Source organism: Boleophthalmus pectinirostris, unplaced genomic scaffold, assembly GCF_026225935.1.
Source record: "Boleophthalmus pectinirostris isolate CB_2022bp ecotype Guang Dong unplaced genomic scaffold, ASM2622593v1 HiC_scaffold_6, whole genome shotgun sequence".
Classification (NCBI taxonomy): domain Eukaryota; kingdom Metazoa; phylum Chordata; class Actinopteri; order Gobiiformes; family Gobiidae; genus Boleophthalmus; species Boleophthalmus pectinirostris.
In genome coordinates, this window is record NW_026571447.1 from 16,673,169 (window position 1) to 16,695,187 (window position 22,019).

At 37.1% G+C, this 22,019-nt stretch overlaps 1 protein-coding gene across 2 annotated transcripts in view; it reads left to right on the top strand.

Annotated features, from left to right (window-relative positions):
* znrf2b (zinc and ring finger 2b) overlaps positions 1 to 21,346 on the top strand; it is a 63,248-nt gene extending 41,902 nt beyond the window's left edge. For both annotated transcript variants that reach the window (XM_055163756.1, XM_020937545.2), the window contains 3 exons: positions 15,485 to 15,590; positions 18,011 to 18,084; positions 19,158 to 21,346. In XM_055163756.1, coding sequence (XP_055019731.1) covers positions 15,485 to 15,590; positions 18,011 to 18,068 — 164 coding nt within the window. In that variant the 3' untranslated portion in view covers positions 18,069 to 18,084; positions 19,158 to 21,346. The remainder of the gene's footprint in view (positions 1 to 15,484; positions 15,591 to 18,010; positions 18,085 to 19,157) is intronic.
* The last annotated feature ends 673 nt before the right edge of the window (positions 21,347 to 22,019 follow it).

Here is a 22,019-nt window from a genome sequence, read left to right on the forward strand (position 1 = left end):
AAGACTTAATTTCCCAGGTGTGACCCAAAGTACAGCGCATATGTACTACACTTGCACTTTCTGCCTGCCACTATCCGTTTTATGCCCACAAAAACAAGCAAAATCACTCCAACTGGAGACCAACTTCTGCCATTTTGGACCACAACAATTACATAAAGGAGATATAAAACTCTCTGAGGACTTTTTTCCAGCGCCCTGGTTCTCAACATTTTATTACAGGGTGAATGAGCGGCTCTATCAGATTGGGTCCCACCTGCAGATTGGATGGTCTAGTCACACGTATTACCACATGACCTTTACTCAATCTGGACCTTTATGGCAGTTCATTACAAAAGCACTTTTATAACACTAACACATTTGCATGACCTACCGTGGCTCCAATCTCTACCTGACAAAAAATGGTTGCTGCAGTAATGGCTGATTATTAAAAATCATATATGCCTATTGTTACTATTATTTCTGTTATTATGTAACCAGATTTAAGCCTCAAATGGAGTGATATTGTCTATAATGCAGAGTTAAAAAAGAGACTTTCTGGGCCAAATACGACCAGTAAATTATACTGGGCCAACTACGAATACATGTAAATAGTCAAATTACATATATTTATATTTCCAACCAAGAAAATTTTCAGTATCAGAGCAGATATCCAATACTAGTATCGAATTAGTGCATCCTTCGTCATTTTAATCAAGTCTGTATAGGGGTTAATGATTTCATTTTGGACAAGCTCGTGGTATTTCCTGATGTGTACTTTTCACACAGCTATTTAAAATTGTCATTTATTTATTTGTATTTATTTAAAATAAGGACAATGCACATTAGTCTCAGAAAGAAAAGATGCTCTGTGCCAGATTTAGCTACAAGCTACTTTCTATCTGCAGTTCTTGGACAGGTACAAAATACAAGAAACTATTTACATTAGACCAACAGCAACATTTCATCAGTAAAAGTGACTCCTTAAAATGATCACTATCCAATTCATCATTAAACATTTAAAACTATCAAAATGTATTTATTCTAATTTCCACAAATACACAATTTCAGATCATTATTATCAGATCATATCATTATCTTCTAAAAAGACTCAAATTCATTGTCATCAATATCCTATAAAATGTACACTTACCAAATTCAGTATTATTATCCTCTAAAATACAATTCATCAACAACATGACTATCAAGCAAATGTCATACATCAAACACAGTATATTTACATCTACACAATACATCTGTAGTACAATCAGTCACAATGTTTAAACTTTTGAAGAAGCCCAGTGTTGACACGCCTACTTCTCAGAAGCCATTGTTTTAGCCCATGACAGAAAGTGTGGTAGTTGGTGCAAGTTTTTAAGATCAGCTGGAAGTGTGTTACAGTTTGTTTGTTTTTTTGTTTTTTTTGCTGCTGTATATGAGAAAGTCGACTGGCCCATGACATAATGTTTAAAGGGAATGGTCACATCAGGATTTACAGGTGAGGGAGATGAGCAAGAATACTGCTGCAACCACTCGCCCATAATCCAATTCAGATTTGATCTTTTCAATAAAATAACAACAAGCAGTCGCTGTTGAATAGCTGCTCTTAAACCCGAATTGCATTGGGTGGAGTAGAATTTCACTATTCAGATATGCCACAAGTTGTTCTGCTACTATCTTTTCAATGACTTTAGAGGCAGCAGGCCTGTAGTTGTTGACCTCTGTTTGTCCCCACTTTTATGGATTAGGATCACTATGGCTGTTATAAAGGCAGCAGGGAATATACTGTCTTTAACGACTGATTGATAATGGTGGTGATAGGATAAGTACAATAAGTAGAATTGGATTGCAGCACAAACATTTGTCCCTGCTGTTGTGTTCCAGTCATGTGAACCAGGACATTTCACTCTGCACATGTTCAGCCAAAGTGTGGATAATGTTGCTTCACTTCACTTCATGTCTTTGGAGCAGGAAAACTCTATAAAAACATGTTGTATCAACACAACAGCTTGTCTTCAGTTTCCTCTCACTATGAAAAAATAACACTTTATCTATGTATGTCAAATTAATCAAACCATCAAAATAAACCTAATGTATGTTATGATTAAAAGTCCTTGTACCCAATATTTTTTTTCTATATATATGAGTAAAATTTGCCTTGCCCCAGTACAGATATATTGTATAAGCAGTTCTTCATAATAAACCCACTGTGTGCTGCCTGAATCTGATTATAAAAGAGTTTGTCTGAGAATCAGGAAGTGTATGGTTAGCATGCTAGTTATTAGCATTACTGTGATGGCAAAACTCCACTCTGGCCTCTGATAGTTGTGAAAAGTGCTTATAAACTCATTGCGGGGAATAATTCGGAAGCACATAATACATATGGTAATTATTAGGAATAGCTTAGAACAGCTGTTAACTGTAGCAAATGAACTCCTTCTGCTTCATGTTTTTAAGTTAAAATCAGGTGCATCTCCCCTAAATACAGTTATACTCAAGAAGTGTAACAACAATTACAAAACGCCACTCAACATGTTTCTCTATAAGGGTTCTGGTTTCAGTGCAGTTTCCTCTGTCTTCCTGTACAGATGGGTCAAGTTCCTGTTTCACGTCCTATTTTAAAGTCATGTGATTGCATTAGTTATGCTACACTGTTTTGGTCCACTTAAATCAGCTCATTGTTGTGCATGCGTGTGCAAAATGAACTCAGTCAATATGAGGCAACATCTGGAGGTGGTGATGGAGCACAAAACTCTAAAAATAATGTCTTTTTAATAGGCTTGTTAAGTTTATGCTTGGTATATGCTTATAGATCTTAATACAAGTGTTTTGACTCTTTGCGAAACATTTATAAAGGTACAGTTTGGCACATTTTGAAGTGTGATATATGACAATAGAAATATTAATAGAAGCAGGAATATCAAAGACCACTTTATACACTGAAACTTAACCCCATGACAAGTACAAGTATGCACTACATGTACCCATACCGTAAGATACCATATGAACTGCACTTTCTCTGACTCATCACATTTAAAAATTATTACATTTTTACAGTCCAAAACCCTTGGTAGTACCTGTAATAAGTCATGGTTTTGTTCATTTAACCATCTATGACACATGTTGACATAATGCACTTAGGAGACATTGAACAACAGCCTGATGTTGTAATTACCGTAACAACTTTAGGCACAGTTAGAAGTTTTAAAACACATTTGTTTGTAGTCCTCTTTTAAATCCATATTTTTTAGCCTGACAGGCACATACTATGAAGTCTATGAAGCCCAATAGTTGTTTTACCCTTAGGGCAATGCATTGTAGATAAATTGTTCCTGGTCTGTAATAGCCTTTGAGCTGTTACACAACAACTTTTGAAGGTCTATTTTGCATTAAATACAAATGCATCTTTATGTTGAGAAGAGAGCTCATTGGAATTCATTTGACTAACTTATTTGTGTAATGGTAATACTGAAACATCTTTATATATTTATACTTTATAAATGGTCACATTTTTCTAGAGCGCTTTTCCACCTTCAAGGCACTCAGAGCGCTTTACAACAAGGACACACATTCATACACCAGTGTACGCAGACACTGTGGGCAAGGTGGGTGAAGTGTCTTGCCCAAGGACACAACAGCAGCATTCATCTGTGGGAGCTGGAACCACACCAGCCAACCTGTGGGTCAGTGGATCTGATCACTCAACCTGTGATGTTTTTTTTTTTTTATGTCAAGATTCGAACCACCAACCTTCAGATCAGTGGGCAAATGCTCTACCAACTGAGCTACTGCCGCCCAGGACATGTTTATTTATGTTTTGGCATGACTTCTTTTCATCGGTTATTATTATTATTATATGTGTTTGGTTTTTGTAGTAATTTGAGGTTTGCCTTTTAAAATGCACACACAGTAAAAAGCATTTTATTTGTGATAAAAGTTGACTGTAGGTGTGTGGGATTTTCCCACTTGCAGTGAAGTAAACACTGTAACAGTAAAGTTTGTTTTGGACACATTTTGCTGACATCATTTTATGGACCACATAACCTGTGTGTTAGCTAACCATTCACTACAACCTTTGCTCACAACAAACTCTCTATAAAACTACACACTTTTAAGATTAACCTTTTGAACTAACATCAGTGTATGAAATTAGATGCCATCTCTTTTGTCTCATTTATCATCTGGTAAAATAAAGATAAAATCAATGAAAATAAAATCTTCATTTGTTGATAGTCGGACCATATCTTCTTAAAGGATATGTACTTGTAGTTGTATGTATTTGAGAAAAAAAAAGAAGAAGAAGAAAAAAAAAAGGGGGTTAGAATCTGTCCACTGTGTGCTGTCTACATCTAATTATAAAGGGTGTTATTGTCCTTTAATCAGGAAGTGCACTGTGAGCATGCTAGTTGTCATTATCTTAAAAACTCTGCTCAGTTCTCCAATAGCTGTGAAAAATGCTTATAAATTCATCACAGTGAATAATTAGGATACTCTGAATGCATGAGGTAAGTGAGTAATAACTTTAAACCACTTGAAACTGTTTAAAATGATCTAGTTCTGTTTTTCACATTTTAAGATGCCTTTAATTCTTGCTCTTGCTCTTGCTCTTGGATATCAGTATGAACACAGAGATGTATTATTTGGTTCTTTGTTATAGTTTACAAATTGTTCCTAAATATCCATTGATTACATTCTTGGATGCATTTTTGGACCTCTGCTTGTACTAAAAGCTTAATAATAGACTGTATTTTATGGTTGCAGTAACTGGCAGTGAATACTGTAGCGTGTAAATAAAGCTACATTAGAGTGTGTTTGTGTGTGTGTGTGTGTATGTGTGTGTGTGCGCGCTTGTGGCTGAGTAAACACAAACTGCACAGGGCAGATATGGCAGCAATAATAACTTAAATACACAAAGGCCTGTTTCTAAAACCAAGCCAACGGGAAGTCTGCCAGATTCAGTGGGAGGAAGCCTCAGATGCTCCTGACCAATCAGAAGCCTGAGGGTGCACGCACTCAGTAGGACCTCCACAAGTGTGTTTTATCTGTAACACTTTATAATAAGTACACCCTAAAGGGCCCATATTACACTTTTTTCTGATGTCATAATGTTGTTTCTTCATCAAAAACATACCCAGATTTGTGTTTTTATTTATTCACACATGTTTAAGCCACAAATTTGGCATATTTAGGCTGAGTTTTTCTCTCAAACAGAAAACACTCCACCTTGTGATGTCATGTGGTAATACGAGAAGTGCTCCACTGTGTTTTTTACCTCCTTACACCTTCACTAGAATCATTTAGAATCAATTTCTCTCCTGGAATTTCTCTAAATATCTACTGAACTAAAGCTAAAAGGTAGTTGTTAACTTGAAAACTACAGCTTCATGACATCACAAGGGGGAACAGCATTTTGGGCTTTGGAAATGTAGACAGTCTAATAAGGAAGGATTAATCAAACATGTGTGAATGAAACAAAACACAACTCTAGGTATGTTTTTGATGAAGTAACAATGTTCTAACATGACTTAAAACTCACAAGAGTAAATTTTGCTTAATATAGGACCTTCAATTAGTCATAAGAAAGAATTGAAGCATTAAGAATCAGGTTTAGTAAATACTCTAACCCTAACCCCTTATTTAAGTATCTATGTGCCCTTGTGTTAACTGCTAAATGTTAGGAGTTGGTGTAAAGTCATGGTGTAAGCAACTCCTGATCTCATGATAATGTGTTAACTCCACTGAATGTGAGCTCCAGCTGCTCCTCTGCTCTTTCTGCCTTTATTATAATCGCATACATGGCTTTCTCTTTTTTCATTCTCTCTCTCTCCACAGGGCCTGCAGACCTATAAGCATTCTTTATCGCACATTTCATCATCTCTCATTTTCATTTTTTTCTTTATTTTTTATATCCTTCTATCCAGTGACCCTGCAGACCCGTAAGCACCCTTTGCCTCCTTCTCTCCAATTCTCTCTTTTTCTCATTCTCTCTCCCTTCTCTTCTCTTCTCTTCTCTTCTCTTCTTCTCTCTCTGCCCAGTGACCCTGCAGACCTTTAAGTACTCTTAAACCTCCCTCGCTCAAATTCTCTCTCCCTCTCTGTCCCTCTCTCTCTCCAATTCTCCAATTCTTTTTCTCTGTCCAGTGACCATGCAGACCTGTAAGCACTGCATTGCTTTCTGTCTTTTCTCTCTGTCTATCTCTACCCCTCTTTCTCTCTCTCTTTCTCTTTGCCCTCACCCTCCCTTTTTATGTCTCTCTCCCTCCCTCTGTCTCTCCAGTGACCCTGGCCAGTCACTCGGACACATTCGTATCACTGTCACGGGGAGAATGAGCGGTGACATAATACATCCATGAGCTTATATAACACACCACTACTATCACACCACAGGCCGTCTACAGTGCGTGTGTGTGTCTGTGTGCGTGTGTGTGGCCGGGGTCAGCAGAGAGATAGACACAAAAAAAAAAAAAAACTAAAATAAATAAATTTGAGAGGTGGCAATGGAAAATTTTGTTTATAAGCTAAAATGAAATAGTTCATCCATATATAATATTGTGTAAAATTTAGTGAATTGGAAAATGTTTTCTTTTTTTTTTTCTTTCAAAGATAAAGATTATAGTTAACATTGGACTTCTTAGCTCTAATTTTAAGGGTGCTCTATATAATTGTTGTGGTGGTGGGTCTGGTACTGCTTTGGAATGTTTGGGGAATGTTCCACAGTATAGCATTAAACTGCATTGATTTATTTGTTACAGCTGTTTTTATTGCTAAAATATCATTTTGAAAACATGCATTCTTAGTGTGAGCGGGCTTGTTTCTCCACAGATCTGGGGCCTCATTTATAAAAAACTGCGCAGGAGTTGTCGTAAGTTAGCGCGTACGCCTAGTAGCTACGAGAGGCATGCGAATGGTCAAATTATGAGCGCGAGTGAGAGATTCAGATGCCCTCCCCTGGAGAGGGAAAGGAGCGAAGGAGGGATACGAGGACACAAATTTTGCATGAAACACATCAGATACAGATGTTATTCTGCCAATTAAAGTCCACACGAAACATCCAAACTGCTCACCTGTGAGTGTGGGTCTGGGTCGGGACGGGCACTGGCATTATTCTGTTCTTCATACAGTCAGAGAGCAGCTCTCATGTGCAAGAGTTCCCCATTACACAAAAATGTAGGGAAGATTTTGGTTCGGGTTTTGGTTGGGGTCAGGTTCGGGCAGTAGGCTTCGTGTTGTCTGCAGACTCAGGCCAGTCTGGCGCTCGGTGCGTAAAGACTAAAGTAAAAGTGTTAAAGTTGCTTTCATTAAATCAAAGCCTGGCTCCTACTGTGTCCAAGGGAAGAGTTTTTTCTCAGGTCGGGTCATTATTTTGTCCTCTGTGTTGGGTCACAGTCTGTGTTTTGTAGAAGTCTATGGTCGCGGTGTGGACTGTGGGAGACTCTGCGCTGCACCGAGTCCGGGAACGTGGCCGCGCTCGTGCATGAGTTTCAAATGTATAATATTGTGGAGAATAATGAGTGGAATAAACAGCCCTTCTCTGTGTTTTGGTTAAACAAACACTTAAATGCGCAAATCACAAGTTAATTCTTCTGTATACGTGGATTTTCTGATCAAACACTTCCTCAAACTCTGTTCACTTCTGCTTCTCTCCACGAGTGTCGCTTTTCCCCCGTGTCTCCAGACTTTGCATAGAGCTTAAAGGAGGTCCCGAGTTGGCGTACAGTTAAGCAAAGCGCCACGCCTTAGTCGAGGTTCATAAATACCGCAGTTGGCGTAGAGAGCGCGTACGCAAGGATTTTTGCGTAAGCAAGCTTTATAAATGAGGCCCCTGACCTGTAACTGACCTGGTGGTGTCACTTGCTTTTCTATTGAGGTCGATATGTGTATGCCATTGTGGAACATTCCAGGCAAAGCAATAACATCTCCACAGATACAAAGGTGGCTGACACTCATGTTAGAAGTCTCAATAGAGCTGAAGTGAAGTAAAAACGAGTCTACTTTTTGCTTTACAAATCCAAATACTTGGCCAATGTCAGTGGAGTTCCCTGCCAAAAGAATATGAATCACTGGTGTAAAATGAGTCATTGCATCATGTAGTGCTTAATATGAAAAAGCAAAGGAGGATTTCTGAATTAATGAGCTAAATATCAAATCTATTTTACATCAAGCTGAATAGATGGTTGTACATTTAAGTGGGCAAAATGAATAGTCACTTGACAAACTGCACAACTCCAAACCCAGACACAACAGCTCAGCTAGGTGCAGTGAGGTGAGTGGTTCTTTTGTTCTTTTGTATGCACAGTGGGTAGTGCTGTCTGCTTCTCATTTTATTCAAACATTAGTGATAACACAGGCTAACTCCCATCACTTTCATGCCTTCAGTTTGAGCTGTTCGACCGGCTCCCGCAGTCCATGTGATAATCCTGATTGGAGACTTTAGCCAGCTGTCCATATGTTCACTTTGGGGTCAGTCAGAGGCAAAACTGTTTTTACTCTCAAAGATTAGATCACACTGAGGATGGGTTAATCCATGTCAACCAGGAGCAATTGTTTATTATTATGTTTGTTATTTTGCCATTGCACATATCAGGAAACACTTTGAAGGAATGGCTCATCACATCTCTACACAACCCAAACAACAGATCAGAGAGAGGCTCAGTCGAGGCTTTCCTGTTGTTTCTAGAGCTCACTGGTTCCCCCTGGAGGCTGCTGTGTTGCTGCAGAACACAGAGGACACTGAGGAGGGACACATTTGTCCTGAGGGCCACTACTCTCCTCAAATTGCCCTGGGACCGTTTCTGATGACTCTACCTGTTGAGCTGCTCTGAGCTGCAACTTTAGTTTGAGTTTTTCTGTTGTTGTTGTATTTTTATGCTGTTTTTTTTTTTTTTTTTTTTATTGATGTAGAGATTTCCATAACACTGCTCTATGCGCTTAAATTGCCCCTCTGGGACAAGTGATTTAGATTTGATTTGCATTTCAAAAGACAGAGTATAATTTGGTGTTTTTTATTTCCTCCTTTTTAAAGCTAGAATATAATTTGTCCATTTATATCTTCATTTTGTTTCCTTTGTCAAAAAATGTCAGTGGGGCAGGAAGTGGTCTACCTATTGTTATCATGAGTTATTATTATTATCATTATTATTATTATTATTATTATTTTTCCAAACCCCATTGTGCCTTTTCGTAAGACACCAGATGGGTGTCAATGCTCTATCCACTGAGCCACTGTTCCCAAACAATTTCTCCTGTACAAATGTGTAGGCGTCTTGCTCACTGCCCTTACAATGACCAGTCCAGTGATGTGTTTACAGTTTTACGAGTGAAGGTGAACCATCTTTGGCTCAGCCTTGAGAGAGTGTATTTCCACCCTGTGGCCCTGGCCTCTTGTGTCTAAATATACCTAGTGTTTTGTGCAGCTGTCTGTGTACACAACATGACAACAGGAGGGCAGGGCACAGGACTTTGGACCTAAAGCATTTGTCATTTGAAAACGGAGTTACAGTTGAGAGCAGGTCACATGGGTTTGTGTTGTGAATACAGAAGCACTGAGTCATTTTTATCTACTTTCAGCTGAATTCAAAATGCCTCTTGATCATTGTTTGACTGGTTTAGATTGAGGCTGACTTGACTGAGAAGAGACTGAAGGGGACGATAAGAGGATGAGGGTGTGCTGGGGACGAGTATTTGGAAAGAGGTGATGAATGCTGGGGAACAGGTAAACTCTGGAGAAGCAGTGATATAATTTATGCTAACTCCATAGCTCATAGTAATAGTAACAGTATTGTTTGTCTCAGCATTTTAATACATAAACTATTGAGAGTTTTTGGAACTACAGTTTCTCAAGAGGAGTAACTCACCAGCGCTTAACTCTATTTGTCTAAGCCAATGGCTCTCAAATATTTCACACCAAGAAAGAAAATATTTGGCATTCCAAGTCCCTCCAGATCTTAATCAAGTCTATAATGGGACTATTCAAGGTAAAAAAAAAATAAAATTGAACTAGGCAGACCCACATACTGAAGATCTGTCTATATACCTCAGTTTGAGTTTGAGTACCACAGGTCAAGGTAAATAGGCTGCAGTCTTTTAAACTACAGTTTAAAAGATTCAGTTTCTTTTAGAGTTACAATGATGAGACGCATCAGACAGCTCATGTGTGATGGTTAATGAGGGGGTGTGTCCAGGTCGGGCTCTACTTGGCCGCTGGGTGCTGGAGTGGGACGATACAGATATTGTAATGGAATATGTTACATTTAATGCTTTTCAGTGGATTAGTTTGACTTTTTTTTTTTTTTTTTATGATTCAGGTAATTCACTGAATGCACCACACCTACAGTTTGCTCCACTCCACTTGATATTCAGACACATCACACTACTGAAGTATTCAAACAAAGCTTCAGCCATATATTTTTCATGCATATTGAAGCAGCCGGTTGGGCCAAACAAAATATCGGCCTCTGCTAGAGATGATAGCCAGTACACTAGAAGGGCATGTATCGGCCTCTCTATTGAATATTACGTACATTACTTGAAATGATTTTACTTGAATGAAGTTTATTTATCTATGGATATAAATAAGATACTACAATTGTATTTGTTTATGTATTTATTTTTGTTAAAAACACACTTGTTTTACCAATTTGGCCATTTTTTAGGTTTAAAATTTGACTTTCTGGTTGAAAATCGTGACACTTCCTGGTTGATAATAACTGTTTTTCAACCAGACTAATTTAGGAAGATTAATTTTGAAACATGGGCCAACAGTTTCCTAATGTAAGTGAATGTAATGGCACAGTTATTTAAAAAACAAAAAACAAAAAAAACGTCAAGTGAACATTCCTCATGAGTAGTTTTCCATGAGCCTTTGTGAAATCCCGTGGGCTTTGGATGTCCCTTTGCATCTGACTGACCTCTGTCACTGTGTTAGACATGTTTTCTCTCTTCAGCTGAGCTTCTGCTATGTGCTGCAGTGGTCCATAATAACTGGCTTTTCCAGGCCTATGTGGGCTAATCCAGCGTTACATAAGCCCCAGCCTGAGCCTGCCCTAATGACTGTGCTGTTTGGCTGCAGGTAATGGTCCGTGCTGCATAGACTTCCACTTTAAACCAGACTCCTAGAGAATGTAGTGTGGGAATTAGTAGTGACCAATACCTTGTCAACATGAATCTTCAGAATGTCAATAATTTAAAGTACCAATTCATTCCTGATTTTCTTCCCAGAGCAGTTGTTTTCATGTGGTCCTCGTCCTGTTTCCACCTCGTTCTCATCAACATGTGAAGGCAATATTGCTCAACTTCTTTTCTTTTTCACAAATAGCTGGAGCTTTCTGTCATGTTATAACTTTTTTATTATGTCAGTTTTATCTCATCTATGCATGTTTGAGTAATCTTGCAATCGCTCCCTGGCTCTATTCAAGCCTTTAGCTGTATGATTCTACCCAATGTTCAGCCCACAAGCCCACGTCAGCCATGCCCCCGCACAACAGTTTTCCATAGATGTTCTGAAATGAATGGGATACTTGTATTAGTTCATCAGTTTCGATTTGAGTCTTCTCCCAATGGTGATGCTTCTGGACCGGAGTTGTTTACGATGTGCAGTCTGCACAGTAAAATAGTGATTACATTTTTTTCCCCAAATTGTCCCCTCTGTAAGCCTCTGTATTAGTATGTTTACGATGTTGATGAAGCCGTATGTCCAAAAGCATTTAGACAGAGGATGGAGAGGTGGTCCAGAAGAGAGAGGCAGGATTGGTAACACTCTAGTGAATGGTCTGAAGTGCTCTGCTTAAGCACATGGGAAATACACATTTAGAGAGTCTGAATCACACTGGCACCAGGTTACATCTGTGCTACAGGGAGATGAGATAGAAGGGAACTGGAGTATAATTTGGTGCTATACGTTAGCAGACATAATTAAAGGAGTTTGAATGGATTCTTCGGGTGCAATAGGGAAGTATCAGACAGAGTGTGTTGTGATTCCCACTGAAAATGTAAGAATACACCTACAGAGGGAATATATATGCTCTCTATATATGTGTATTAGCGTTTGCATTTTAGGATTACAAAATGGGTCAGCAGCTCTCCATGGTTTATCCATGGTGATTTTTAGGTTTTGGAAAATAACTGCACTGCACAGTGAATAAAATAGATTTGTACTTGATTGCTGAAGCGGATCATTGATTTTAAAGATCTTATATGCTTTGTTCTGATCAATGTTATAATGTTGTTTCCTCATCAAAAGCATAAAGTATCTGGATTTGTGTTTTGTTTCATGTTTAACCCTGTATATTTAGGCTGTGTTCTTTTCAAACAGAAAACATTTTACAGGTTGTGATGTCATGTGGTAATAGGGGAACTGCTCCACTGTGTTTTTGACATCAATACACTGTCACTAGAATCATTTGTATAATTTCAGCCCTGGACTTTCCAATCTCTTCTGAACTAAAGGTAAAAGGAGCTGAAACAACAACAACAAAACTCCAGGCATGTTTTTGAGGAGGTAACACCATTATAACATGATTAAAAGCTCACAAGAGTCCATTTGCAATACAATTACAAATAAATTAGATTGAAATTAAGCTTGTAGATACTTGTCAGACTCTAAAATCTCAATTTTGACTGATAGAAGATTGTTTTTATAGTCTTTCACACTCAATTTTGAGAAATATAACCTTAGCTATTATACTAAGAACATCTTTAGAGAATACACGCACTACTAAAAGGACTATTGAAGCAATAAAGGGTCACATTAGCAGAGCGCACTGAAGCGATATGAGGCTCAGAGACAGTCACGCTGCAATAAATAAATGAACATAAATGGTGCGACTCAGATCGGGTCAAGCGAGCATATCCATCTCTCACGGCTCACTTTATGACTGTTGTAAATCTGGACTGGGGCTGGTAACAACTGCAGAGCGTATATGCACACAGGAGGAAAGTGTCCCCACCATAACAATCAGTGGAAATGGACTGTGCATCCTCCAGCTCCACAGGGGAACCCTCAGCATCAGCTAAAGCCATCACAGGGGAATTCAAAGTCTGGTGGAGATTTGTGTACACCTTTTATATTGACTTGTATTAAAAGTATATGTTCGTACTTTACTTGAATTTATCACACTCACCATTGTGTCTATGCACATCTAGTCTAGATGTCTCAGTACATTCCACCTGCATGAATCATGTGTAACACTCTATTATTATTATGTCCTATGTTATGTCATGTTATAATGCTGTTACTCTCATTAAAAACATACTGAGGGTTGTGTTTTGTTTGATTCACATATGTTTGAGTAACCCTTTATTATTCGTCTGTTTACATCTCCAAAGCTCAAAATACTCTGTTCACCCTGTGATGTCATGTAGTCGTAGTGTTACCAGAAATGAACGACAAACCCTTTACTCAAATGAAGGTCACGATGCCAGTGTTTACATGAGCAACTTTGGAACCAGGGTCTATTATGAATAGGATGTTTTTAATGGACAAAATAGTGGGAAAAAATCACCCCGATGAAGGGTGGATTAATATAATAATATAATAATACAAAATTTCAAAATGACGAGGCTCACTGCAGCAGTTACAGAGAGAGAGGAACAACAATATTCCAATATAAGGCAATGGGAGCCAGGGTCAGTAGGAGCTGGAAGATCCCGCATGCAAACGTGCTATTAGGAACGCAGCAGCTAATGCGTTAGCAACATCCATTTATATATTCAGTTTATGGTTGCAACACTGGAATTTCTCCATTGTTGGACAAGTTTAGGTTATCTTAACATAGAATTACTATTTTTATACTAGGTTTAGCTGTTACCATACCAAGACTTGACAATGTATATATTCTATTGTAACTTTTTGTTTTTTTGGAACTAAACTGGTTTGAATTTCTGAAGTCCCTGTTTACGTGAGTAGCTTATTAAAGGTTGTATAGATTATTTTCCAAGGAAAGTGAAATACAGCAACTGCTTGTCCTTTTTCAAATGTTGCGCTCTCTCTTCCACAGCTCCCTAAGTAGAAACGCCTCCTCCTGCCTCCTCCTTACGCTAGAAATCATGCTTGTTTACAGCCGGTGCACGTTCAGAATTGCAGAACGAATTGCTGTTGAAGTGACCTGTCCAGAAGTAATTTAGCAACCAATGTGTCAGTCTTTAGACCTTTCGTCTGCTTCAGTGCACGCCGTCGCTGGAAGGAATCTCCAAGAATCACCTTAGTTTGGCTTCGCTCCTTTTCCCTTCTCTTCTTCTTTCAGCGACCTCAAAAACTTTCTTTTGTCAACAAACTTTGTACTAACTGCAATGAAGCTACAGTTTGAAAAAGCCTCTAAGAACCGCTGCGTTGCTTGAGTAAACCTTGTCTTGTGTATGAGGAATACGTGAGAGCCGTATGTAAACCATGTAATCCCAGCAAGTAAGTCAGTTACACTAGAAACGTAGGGAGTTTGATTGACAACATAACAGCCAATAGACAACGAGGTATCCTCTTTATTTATTTATTTATTTATTTTTTTTCCTGGTCATCCTCCTTACAACCTTTAAATGTCCCTTTTGGGCTACCTTAGATGACATACTTTGGCCCTCTGCAGATATGAGTCAGGTTCACAGTCAGGACACAGGGGCACTGAGCTGAAGGATTAGCCTGTTGTGCATGTTTAAGGTTAATGGGGGAAACCATAGTCTGCCAAGGAAACAACCAAAAACACAGGGAGACTATGGAAACACCACCATGGAACGTAATGATGGAAAAGTAGTAACGTACTGTACCTAAGTAAATTACACATAATTACATTTTTACTTAAGTAGATTTTAAAGGGGATACTTTTTACTTTTATTTCACTACATTTGAGAGCAGGTATCTGTACGTTTACTCCTCTACATTTTCTAACTGGACTGAAAAGTAAAGTATTTTTAAATATATATTATTTTATATATATTTTTTTAATATATATATTATATATATTTAAATTTTAGTCTTTTTTTCACACACATTTGAACAAACAAATATACACAAATAAAAAGATCTAGGGGGAAAAAAAACAATTCATTTGTTTCTGTTGAATAAAATTCAGCACAATAATATATCAAAATCACTACATTTGAAGCCTTATTAGATTTTATTAGAAAATTTGTGTGAAATACTTTTACTTTTTACTCTTTAAATGTGCACTGTGTAACTTTTTGGTTGGGGGTCTGTCACCTGCTTGTTTCTATGAATATGTCTTTGCTCTGCCTGGCATGTTTTACAATATGCCATTAAACAGCTCTACCTTACCTTTTTTTCAATTACATGTGTTTCTATAGCTCAAAAATACCTTACTAAACATGTATTCTGACTGTGAGCGGGATTGCTCTCCAAAAATCTGACCTGTAACTTGGTTTGGTTTGGTCTCCATGAAGATAGAAAGGCTTATTGTCATACTGTGAAAGATTGCAGTGATAGAACCACAGGACCATTGTAAACCTGCAGTCATCTTAACTGTTTCATTCATTCATGTTTTGTCTTGTGCTGTTCTTGATCCAGAGGACGTCCTGACCAAGGATGCAGGGGAGTGTGCCATCTGCCTGGAGGAGCTGACGCAGGGGGACACTATTGCACGCCTGCCCTGCCTCTGCATCTACCACAAAGGGTACGAGCCGTGTCTGGACAGGGGTGGGCAGGCAGCCGCTTATCTCAGGCATACAGTTCTGCTGCAGTGCTCCTCTATACTGCATTTAAAACACTGCAGGCTTAGGCTTTATTCCACAGTCTGGAGTTAAAGTGAACTAGATCAGAAGGGAAGATAAGAAAACTGAATATATGTACCCAAAATTCTTTTTCTTAATGCTAATTTTGAGTATCTGTATTCAAGTACAATTACTCTTTCCTTTCAAATCAAATCAAGTTTATTTATAAAACACGTTTAAAACAGCCAAAGCTTACCAAAGTGCTGAACATTTACAATAATACAACAATAGTATAAATATAAAAAAATAAAGAAATAACACACTGTAAATACAATATAATATAAACCCAAGATGTCACTCTCTAACTCGTATCAAATTTGGTAGTATTCAGAATACATTTACTTTTCTAAATTAAAAGGAATACATGGCGATAATTGATCATGCAATTTTAAATTCTAAATAGACACAAGTTAATGCAAAACAACAAATAAAGAAGTCGTTTCCTATTACATATCACGTTTTTTTTTTTTTACACTATAATTTAAATGCTACTCAAAGTAAAATTATTTTAGTATTCAGAATAATTTGATTGTCCAATCAAATTATTCTGTATGTATTGTATTAGAATACATAACAATGTACATTTTAATTTTGGTATTTAGTATTCTGTAACTAAATATATTTTCAAAGTAATCTCCGAATCATTGAGTATACATTATACATTAGTTCAAGTTCCTATTAGGGTTACACAATACTGTATATTGCATTTAGATAGAAATTACAATTTCAGTTGGCATAATCAAAACGAAAAGGCTGAAATTATTTAGATCATTGAATGTCCTCAAAAAACACAACAGACGTTTTAGAAAAGTTTCGCCAAAATTGTGTACCTGTAGTTTAGACATATTTTGGTCTTCTTTTAAATATTAATGCTCTTGGAGTTGTTTACATTGTGCAAAGTAGTGCAGCCCTAATTCCTGTATTTGCCAACTGGTTAAGTCTGAAGATAAGACTGCAAAATATACTGCAAAAAGTATGCAACTGAGTAACTGCATGCTATAAGTATTAAGTACTTGTTTAAGAAAACATGCATAGGTTAAGTTAAAAAAAAAAATGCATATAACAGACAGTTATGAACAACAGTCACCGTAGTGGTGGTGGTAATAATACACATACAGTTGTAGTAATGATAGTACTTTGCAGTAGCAGCAAGTGTAGAAGCAGTTGAGTATTAGTAAGATGTTGTTAACATCAATAACAGTTGGAGCTAAATAAATGCAGACTGGTGTTTTTATTGTTTACCTGGAATATGAAAATGACTTTATTACTTCCACATATGTTGATTAAAACTACTAAAGTACAAATTTGCAGTGCTACTTCCATCTCTGCATACCGGATCTCTTTCACTCTGCAATCCATTCAGAAAATCTAAAGTAGTCTTCCAGTGAGCCTCGTGAGTGAGTAGTGGAGTGTACTCAGTATTCTGTGTGTAACCCAACGCTGCTTTGGAGAGGTATAGTCCCCGAGGGAAGTCCCAAATATAGTGTCCCATGCAATTTGTCTAGTGTAAGGTAATGTTAGACACAAGCCCGTGGCTGATGGATCATGCACTGATTCTGCTGCAGATCAGTATGCACCACCAGAATAGTGCACGGAAACACAGAGCTGCTATCGGATGTGCTCCAGAAATTACACTGAAGTTGTCAGAAAACATAGTTAAAAGTTTAGGTATTTTTATTGATAAGGCAATGTTTTTTATCTAGATGTGTGTTTAAAGCCACAATATGCAACATTTTAGACAAAAATAGACTACAAACAATTCATTTTGGTTGTGTTTATTGCACTGAAAAAAATTTCCTTACTCTGAGCGGGCTTGCATCTCTACAAACCTTGCTCTTATCTGGCCTCCTACTTCTTTCCATGGAAATGTTGTTTCTTTAGCTATAATATTCCACAATTCCATGGGGTCATGCAGATGACGTGCCATCTCCAGAATGAAGAATGAACATTTATTTAACTGTATGTGTAAAAGCCATATACCTTGTTATCTTTTAAGTGGGGATTCAAAATTATGACACGTACAATATGATACAATTCTGTAATGGTAAGTGTCTGGGAATTAATATAAAATAACAACAAATGAAATAATTGAATTAAAAAAATAATAATTATTACTCCTATAAATGTATTCCTTTCCTGTGAAGTGCATAAACCTTGATAGCCACTAGGGGTGTTCAAAGTCTATTTCACTGGTGTGACAAGACATAAATTAATATATTCAGCTCATTATTGACCATATTCTTTTTCCATATTAGTTTTAAGTTTAATTTATGATTTTTTTTTCTATAATTCATATATTTGTCTTGTCTTGTTTGTGTTGCAGATGTATTGACGAATGGTTTGAAGTGAACAGATCATGTCCAGAGCATCCATCTGATTAAAGCTTTCTTTGCACAGGTAGTATCTTACAAAATCAATATTATTTTTTGTGAGATATATGTGAGCTTTAAGCCATGTTATAATGCTGTTACCTCATCAAAAACATACCTGGGGTTGTGCTTTGTTTCATTCACACGCTTTTCAGTCATCCTTTATTATTAGTTTGTCTGCATCTCTGTCAGGGAATTTACCCTAAGACATCAAATTACATTAAATAAGACACACCAAAACGAGACGGTTAAAAGTAATACTTGCACAAGGAGAGTTGGGGACTGCCTGCCCCTGGCTACGCTCTGGCCTACTCTGCCCCACAACTCTCCGAACACCCATTTATTCAAAATCATGACACAGATAAGGTACAATACATGACATCATATCACACAGTGTTTACATGATCACATACTAACAATCTTTTAGTCTAAACCGCCCTCCCATTTCACACTTGATTACAGGCTCCAGGTGATAAACAATTTGGCCAGTTTTCTCCCAAAAACTTATGCTAACCACATGAGGGGAAAAACCCTTAGCTGTCTTCTCATGGGCGACTCAGTAGATTAGCTTAATGAGTCAGGAGTTCTTGTACTAGGACATATGATATACATATGGAAAAACCCCAAAACGCAATTGTTGATAACTTTAATCACACACACAAATGATTATGATTTTAAATGATTCATAATATTTAAAATAACACAGAAATTCTTTCACAATCTCCAAAGCCCAAAATGCTCAGTTCCACCTTGTGATGTTGTGAAGCAGTTGCTTTCAAGTTAAAAGCTACCTTTTACCATTTGTTTACTATAGGTTGGCAATTCCAGGGCTGAAATTATCTGCATGATTCTAGTGAAGGTGTATGGAGTTTTAAAACACTTCTTGTATGACATCACAAGGTGGTACAGAGTGTTTTCTGTTGGAGAGAACTTAGTCTAAATAAGAAGGGCTTGAGTGTTGTATGTATGTATGAATGAAACAAAACACAACGCCAGGTATGTTTTTTTTGTGTGGAAATAACATTATAACAGATCATAACAAATAGTGTGATGTGGGCAATTTAAATACTGCTTATTTTCTGATATTTCTTCTTCTTTCAGGCACCACACCATAAGCATGCCCTGCCCTCCAATGTTCCAGGAGACTTTGCTGGACCACTGTGACTGTCCGTAAACCCCGCACCCTTTCCCCCCCTCCCACCAACAAAAATGTAGTACCACAGTGTGCCAAATCTCATGTTTTAAAGCAATCTTCAGGGAAACAAAGTTCAACGTCTGTCTTTGGGTTGCGCACATCCGCCAGTGTGGTCACATGATGCAGGCTGGACCAGTCACGCGGCAGGATGGGTGTGATGCGGAATGTCCCTCAACTTTTAGCATCTACCAGTGCCTTTGTTGAAATTGGGACGCTTGGATGTGGTCAGGAATGGACTCAAAATGAAAAGATTGTCGCATTTGAGAGGTGAAAAACTACAAAAAAAAGGACTCAAATAAGGAGACTAAACATTTCTTCAAAAACTGTTGCAAAAATGGTGCCAATCGACTGTGAATATTCTCAATCATCAGTGCTTTGTAATCATGAACTGAATTGTGGACATTATCAGAGAGAGAAGCCTGTAGCCAATCAAGAGAGACGTTCTACCTGAGCCCAAGAGGGACAAAATACCCAAACTCACCTGACAGCCATCATAAATATGGTGTGTTCAGGCCAAAAGGAGTCAAATAATATGCAACAACATCACAGACGGTATCAATAATGCCTCTTATTTAGCAAAATTAAGACTATTACTTCTGTTTGGGTTTTTTTTGTTTTTGTTTTTTTTTTTCTTTGCAATTACACAAATTTTCAGACTGTATCCACTTCAGGCTTACAGTTGTTGCAGTGGACCTTTGCCATGCTCTATAACAGTAGTATAAAGAGTATTTTCTACATTCTATAATTGTTTTCAAACCATCAAATCAAATTTGTATTTAGACTGATTAATCCATATTTAAAGGTGCACCATGAAACTTTTTGGATTGGGAGTCCATCATGTGCTTGTTTCTATGGGTATGCCATTCCTCTACCTGGAATGTTCCACAGTATGACATTAAACAGCTCTACTTTACGTTTACTCAATTATAAGTGGTTTTATAGCTCAAAACTACTGAGAAGAACATGCATTCAGACTGTGAGTGGAGTTGCCTCTCCACAGAGCCGACTTACTGTAATTTGGTCTGGTTTGGTCTCCATGATGATAGAAAGGTTTAATGCCATACTGTGAAACATTCCAGACAAAGCAATAACATCTCACTGGAGGAAAACATTTGACATTTGACACATTTGATTACTTCATAACAGACAAACGCCTAATATGTCTTCTTTAACTGAATGATTTTGTGAGGAAGCCCAAACTTAAAGCCATAACTAGCCATAGCATTGCAATGATTTTAAGTTTGTTTCCTTTCTCTGTTTCCTAAAAAAAAAAAACATTAACTCAAAAAGATTTCTATTCAAATGAACCACACAACACAATATTGTCTGCCACGATGTAAATGTAAATAAAATGGCACCACAAACCAAATGCACAAGACTCAACGTGTCATCTGTAGGGAAGCACAACATTTTAATATTCACACACTGCAGTTCTAAAAATATTCAGTAAAACAATTGTGTTTTAAAAATATTTTCCACACTGTGCTCAAACAGGGATACTGGCTTTCTTGTTTTGGTCTGAACACACCATGAGATGCAAAGTTTTTTTTGTTTTTTTGTTTTTTTAATCTTAAATTGTACAAATGAAATAAAATGAATATTCCCCTGCAGCTTTAGGGACCACAGGTATCAGATGTTTTTTTTTTTTATTTGTTTGTTTAATTATCATTAGGTTTTTTACATGTTTGTCTTGTTTAGCAATAAAACTGTTCTTCAAATTTGTGGAAAATATATGAAACTTGAATCCAATGTTTTTGTGTTGAATTTAAAATCAAATCATATTAATTGGATATTATGATTACAGATGTTGAAGTATCTCAATTAATTAGGTTTCAAGGTATTAAGAATTCTTCAAGAGACGATAAAAAATGATTGACCATGCTAAACAATCAGTGGCTTTTAACAGTAATTAGAAAATGAGAAAGTCTTGGTTGTGGCAGCTTTCAAAATAAACAAAAAGGGTTCTGCTTGGTTTCTAGGATTACAGTACAATAAAATAATAATTTAATATTTCAAAATTTTCTGGTAATTCATAAACATTCAAACTGCTGTAAACTACAATTATGTTTGAGATCATAAAGCTTAGGTAAAGGTGTACTGTGTCACTTTTCTGATGAATGGTTCATCATCTGCTTCTCTCTTACTGTTTTGCCAGAATCTTCAGTATTCATTTTTCATTACGCCAAGTTACAGGTCAGATCAGTGAAGAGGCAACCCAACACAATAGAATTATTTAAAGGTATTTTAAGGTATTTTTTGTGTTAAAAACACCAAAAAACACCTGTAGTTGAATAAATGCAACCACCACCTATATATATATATATATATATATATATATATATATATATATATATATATATAAGCAATTTCCATCTCTGTGAGACAGACGCTCCACCCGATGAAGCACAAAGTGCATCTTTAAGTCTGGAGCTTCTCAAGCAAATGCTATGGTAACACATAAAATATTCTCTGACATGTCTACAATGTACTGCTTAATGTACCATCTCTTTTTACTGGCCTCAAGTTTTTTTTTGTCTCTGCAAAGATGAATAAAGAATTTGAGTTCAATGTAGTTAAAACAACAAACTTAAGTAGCAGCAACTAATTGGAGCTTTAGGGCTGGGTAAAAGTTACATTGTTCTATGAGGAAATGAAGCCATGTAATACCCATTTTCACCACATGAGGGAGGTATGAGAACGTCTCATTTCACCAAGAATCAATTTCACATATTTCAAACTGTATTATCTCCTTATATTTAATTCAAATC